Source organism: Centruroides sculpturatus, unplaced genomic scaffold (genome assembly GCF_000671375.1).
Source record: "Centruroides sculpturatus isolate CEXI.00-Female unplaced genomic scaffold, Cexi_2.0 scaffold16, whole genome shotgun sequence".
NCBI lineage: Eukaryota > Metazoa > Arthropoda > Arachnida > Scorpiones > Buthidae > Centruroides > Centruroides sculpturatus.
The window spans coordinates 924349-930348 of NW_019384548.1; the positions used below are offsets into that span (position 1 = coordinate 924349).

The 6000-nt window shown below is 28.1% G+C and overlaps 1 protein-coding gene across 1 annotated transcript in view; it reads right to left on the reverse strand.

Annotated features, from left to right (window-relative positions):
* Positions 1 to 4606: 4606 nt before the first annotated feature.
* The window catches only part of LOC111623561 (probable aminopeptidase NPEPL1), a 40129-nt gene continuing 38735 nt past the window's right edge, over positions 4607 to 6000 (reverse strand). Inside the window, exons 13-14 of the mRNA XM_023366175.1 lie at positions 5177 to 5287; positions 4607 to 5076 (exon numbers count right to left, since the gene is read on the reverse strand). Of these exons, the coding sequence (XP_023221943.1) occupies positions 4927 to 5076; positions 5177 to 5287 (261 nt within the window). The 3' untranslated portion in view covers positions 4607 to 4926. The remainder of the gene's footprint in view (positions 5077 to 5176; positions 5288 to 6000) is intronic.

Genomic DNA, 6000 nt, shown 5'->3' on the forward strand with positions numbered 1-6000 from the left:
CCTGATCTGGCACCTAGTGACCACCACTTGAAAAAGCATCTATGCAGTCAGTGCTATGACAATGGTGATGGTGTCAAAACGGTTATGCTGCAGTGGTTGGCAAATCAGGCGGCAGGTTTCTATGAGGATGGAATTCAGAAGCTGGTTGTACGATATGAAAAATGCTTTAATATTAAGAAATTATGTTGAAAAGTAGATTAAGGTAAAGGCTTTCTTTCATGTAAGGATAAAATTATAAAAAAAATTGCAGTTGTGTTTTTTTAATATCAAAACGGTACTTACTTAAAAAACACACCTCATAAAATATTATGCCAAGAAGGTTTCTGATTGTGTGATTAAAACTGACAATGTTGAGTTCAGCAAGTTTTGGATCAATACAAGAACTCAAAGATGCCTTCTGTTATTTTATTTCTAATGGTAACTTTTTTAAACAATTACTATCTAAAATGAATTCAACTAGTTGAGTTATCCAGTTGTCATAACCTTAACATTGTAATGTGCCCATTATAAACTTTTTATATATAGAAAGGTACATATTTTTAATATCCAGGCTCAACATTTTAAGGTTTTCAATAAAGATTTCAGAAAGCTTAATATTAGTAAACATGTCAGTATTTTTAATGCTATTGATAGATTAAAAAGGCTAATTTATTTTTGAGGAATTTTTTTGTTATAGTACATAGAATTTTATATCAACTAAAGGACAATAAGTTTCATGGGTTTTAACTCTGATGCTGAGCCTGGATATTCTCAAATTATAATCAAGTATGTTATTAAATTTGATGACATTAATTTTATTAGAGAAAATTGTTTAAAAATGCTAAGTTTTCACATATATGCAATGTGGAATCTTCTTTTAATATACAATATTGTGTTGATGAGATAAGATCATATTTTGCTTTTTCATAGGTTGGTACTAATGCTAACTTATTATTTATTAAAAATTTATTGAGTAAGTTGACTATGAAATTTTTTTTGGTTAATCTTGTGGTTATTTTTCATTGTATTATATTCTATAATATGTTTAAGTTTTGTCCTTAACTGTTCTTTTTGATCAAACAGTATTGTACTTATTATTATAGCAATAGAAAATATATATATGTGATAGAAAATATATATGTATAGAAAATATATGTGATAGAAAATAAAGTCTATTCTCTTCATCATGTGTTCCTGTATGATAAGTTCTACACAACAATTTTGTGCTTTTTCTTCAACTTTGTTTCAATAGATTAAATAGTTAAAATTGAAGACAGTCACCTTTTATTCACTTTCATGTTCTAGAATGCATTCCATGATGAGCTGACCTTTCTTTTTTAGGCTACTTAACCAAGTAGCCTAAAAAGAAAAGTCAGCTTATCAAAAGTTTTAAAAATTCCCTTAAAACATGGAAAACATATATCCATTTAAAAATAAAACACTTTTAAAAACTGAAGGAGAGAGAAAGACATCATCTTTCTCTCTCCTTCATTCATATTGTATTGGAATTTTACTGTTGCTTGATCTTTTTATACATTGAGAGAAGCACTGCTAATATATAAAATCTTCAATTTTGTAAATCTTGAAATCTACAAGGCACTGACCCCAGACAGTGAATCTATCCTTTTATACACTCAGTGTATAAAAAGATTCCAGTATAAAGTAACAGTGTGATTGTAATGCCATATTGATGGAAAGACAATTGTTTGTCTCCAATTTGATTTTTAAAAAAGTATTTTACTTTTACATGTTTTAAGGGAATTTTACAAATTTTTGATGACAAAATACCTTAAAAAGGTCAGGTTGTCAAAGAATGTATTCCAGAACATGAAAGTGAAAAAAAGGTGACTGTTTTGATAAATGATTAAATATGAAGATAAAGTCTAATATGAAACTTTTGTAAACTTCATCCATCAAGTTTACAAAATTGAGAAAACAAGCTTTGCAACTGACTAGACAATTTTTACAATCAGAAAAAAAATCTTCAATAATAATAATTTAAATTCTTACAGATGTTTATCCAAAGAAAACAATGAATATTATTACTTAAAAACTAAAAATCATATCTAAATTAAGTTTGTTTTAAATAACTTTAAGCACAACAAAACATTTTATTTTAAGTTATTTTAAATGTGTTAGCATGTTAACAGAAGAGCATCAAATATTTGTTATTGAACTGTTAATATGTTAAAATCAAAATCAGACTCCACAGATTAAGTATCTGAAAACATAGTCAGGTAATCAATATTAGATGATAGATATTCATATTTGAAATATAATTTATCTATTAAAAAAAGAATAGCAAATATTTTAAATAAATAAAACAAATTTAAAATACATGAAAAGAAAATTAGGTAAACACAAATCACTATATAATGTTTTTAAAAATACAGTAGAGCCTCGAAAACTCGGCACTTGATAACCCTGCACTCTGGATAACTCGGCCACACCTTGGCAGGGCAAAAAAAATCGTTAGTTAATTTTCATTATAGACAGCTTTATACCTCAAAGTATTTTTCTGAGGTCTGTCTTATCAGGTAAATTACTGTACACAGTGTATTCATTAATTTTCATTTTCATGTAGTAAAGGCTCTATGCCTTCATGAAGGACATACTTTTCCTTTGTTTAAGAGTATTTGGGCAGTTTATTCTCTGTTGTATTCTCAAGCAAACAATACATACAAGTACAATACAATATTTTCTAAGGAAACACGCATATTTATCCTTTTTTAACCCCATTCCCGATAACCTGGCATTTTCACAAACTCGGCCACCCTTCGGTCCACATTAGGCCGAGTTTTCGAGGCTCTACTGTATTAATTTTGTCTTGAAAGACTGATTTTTAAATTGTAATGCTTGAAAAAAGTTAACTGAGATTTGTTGTTGTTTAGCTTCATTTCATAAAAAAGCAAAAAATTTTCACTAGAGTTTCTTTAATATTACTAAATATTCCTATATTTATGGTAGCTCTGCTAAATTGCTATAGATTTTCTTTAAATAAAATATCTACTGTATATTGGATAACTGAAAAAAGAGAGAATTAATTATCAATAAAATTATAATTATTACCACTTATGACTGTAAAATTTTTTGAATTGGCAAACACACAAAGTCTGAGTTTATTATTATTTTTTCTTCATAATTTATTGGAAACAGTGTTCAATAACAGTATCTTAATGATATTAAAAAATCAAAAAATTTTATAATTTGTATAAGTTATTTTATCAAATCTGTGAAAGCCAAACTTGATGAAAAAATTCTATTCAAAAAATTTTTTAGAGAAAAATCATCGAAGAGGTGATTAAAACTTTTCCCACAGACTTGGTTCCTTGTTTGAAGTGACACATCGAATGTGTCATCCAGAACCGATGATTCAAATTCAACGATTGGACAGTTGTGTGGTGATTCCTCATGAAGTCATGGGAAAAACCCACAAGAGCTCCCCTGAAATAAAAAGGAGGGAATTCATCGTGATGACAGTTTTCCGTCATCAATAGTTCTTTAAACTGGTGTTCACACCTGATCTGTTTTGGATACTGCTCAAGCCATTGCTGATCCTCTGTCCTCTCAAGACGGACATCAACTTCCACCCCCTTCGAGTCATCAAATCTTCTTCCAAACCACTTAGCAGGCCAGCAGCCAATGATCTGCCAATTCTGAGATTCCGAAAAGGGATCAGCTTCTACTAAGGTATTTATCAACGTACGAACAATTATAAACTCTCTCTCTTGTGGTCAGGGTCGTGATTGTAATAATAAGGTTCTTATATATATATACAGTACAGAGTACAGGATGTCATATTATTAGCACCTGCTAACCATCTGTAGGTAGCTTGTAACTAATCTAGATAAATAAATGGGTATTGTTAATTATTAACTTTAACTTTGTTGTAGTGTGCACTTCTTCCATTTGTCTCTCAGGTGTCTCCATCCCGAATCCAGGCGCCTACAAACACGACTGCTCGCGTGCAACAAAAGAAATAAGTGGCCATCATGGTCTCTGTGTCTACCCAGAAGACACAGTCCTGACGAATTAGTCATCATAGTCTTCGCCAATGCGATGTCAACCCTTTGGTCCTGTGGTGCCGAAGCATAAGTGGGCGCTCTGGCATTTGTCACAAATTACAATATTAAAACTGTTAATGTATATTAAAACTATTGTTATTTCTTAGGCTGAATTAATATACTAAAGAAACAAGGCATCTAAATTTATAACAAACTGAAACTTTGCAACAATCAGTCATACAATGAAAGTAATCCAATATCCAAAAATAATAAAATGATCATTTTTAATCATTTATTTCATTAAATATTTTCTTGTAATTACATAATTGTCATTATATATTGTTGATTATATCAATATACTACAAGTTCATTTATAATAGTTTGGTATCTGTTTTTATGAGTTAATATAAAAATTTAGTATAACTTTGTTCCCCTTTTTTATCAACAAAAGAATTTAGTTTGGTATAATATATAATACAAGAATGTATAGTCTATAAAATACAATAATTTCTATATAGTTTTGATTAAAATTTGTTTAAATATTTTAATAAGTCTAACCAACAGATTTAAATTTATATAATAATTTTTTTTTACAAAAGTTTTATCAAAATCACCATTATTATTATTATTATTATTATTATAACTGTTTGTAAGATACTATTCTATTAAGGTTTTGATATTATAATATAAATTCAATCTACATGATCATAATTTAGTTAGTGCTTTCTACTAAGTTCATATAAAACTTATTTGAAAACAGTTTAGTGCATTTTGATAAAATGTTGTGCTTATCAAATACATTACAATATTTCATATTAATCTAATATCTGTACAAAAGAAAGTCATATAATTCTATAAAATATTTAAAATTTGTAAATGATTACACTTTTACATGTAATTACAAAATACTTAAAATAATTTCATTTGTATAATAATATTTAAATTATTTTAATTTAATTTTCTTGCTAGCACTTTCAATTTTAGGCCCATTCATTTCAAATGATGGAGAAAGGGAATTTAATAGTTGGTTATTTGACATGTGGCCAAATAGAACATTTAACAAAGCAACTCCATAACCAGTAGCTCTTTCACCCTATAAAATTTTAAAAACCATTCAAAATTTCAGTAAGAAATTAACTTACTATTTAATTATAAATAGATTATTGATATATTAAAAAACTGATCAAACATACACAATGAACAGATGATGCCATATCAATGTGAATCCAAACACCTTGATAATCAAAACCTAAATGTGCTCCTATGAATAATCCAGCACAGGATGGCTGTGCATTACCTCGATCCTAAAATAAAATATTTCTTTATTACACTTAATTATTAATTATAAATATTAATTTAATATTTCATAAATACATTAATTAAATCAAAAAACAACACCTTAATTTTCTGAGAAAAAAAATTTAATGTAAAGCTAACGTTTTCAGCCAAATCAGTTGGCCATCGTCAGGCTAAGAACATTCGAATATAAATAAAATAGAACAAAAATTTAAATACAAATAAAATAAAATAACGAGCGAAATATATATATAAATGTATACAGACTAATAAAATAAATAAAAATTATTGTTACAAATAACAAAAAATGTATACGAAAAAATAAGCATAGGTTAACTAAATATTAAAACGTTATATAGAAATTCAGTGAAATGCACTTTATGCGAAAAAATATTAAAATCGCCGCAATAAATTAAGATTTGTCCAATCGTTTGATAAAGTATTTCCAGGCCGAAGGCAACCCTTCAGAATCTCTAGAATTGATGCATGAATCATGCAATTTGCTTTTATATATTTCAATTTTTTCTGCGCAATTCGCCAATGTCGGTGAATGTACCGATTTAATAATTTCTGCTTCGTCCCATTTGACGATTGAGCCTTCAACTTGCGCCATTTGCGATAGTATAGTGGCACTAGATCCCTTGCTGATGTTATACTTATGCTCTTTTATTCTGACTCCTAAACTTCTATTAGTGACACCAATATAATTTTTATTGATGTC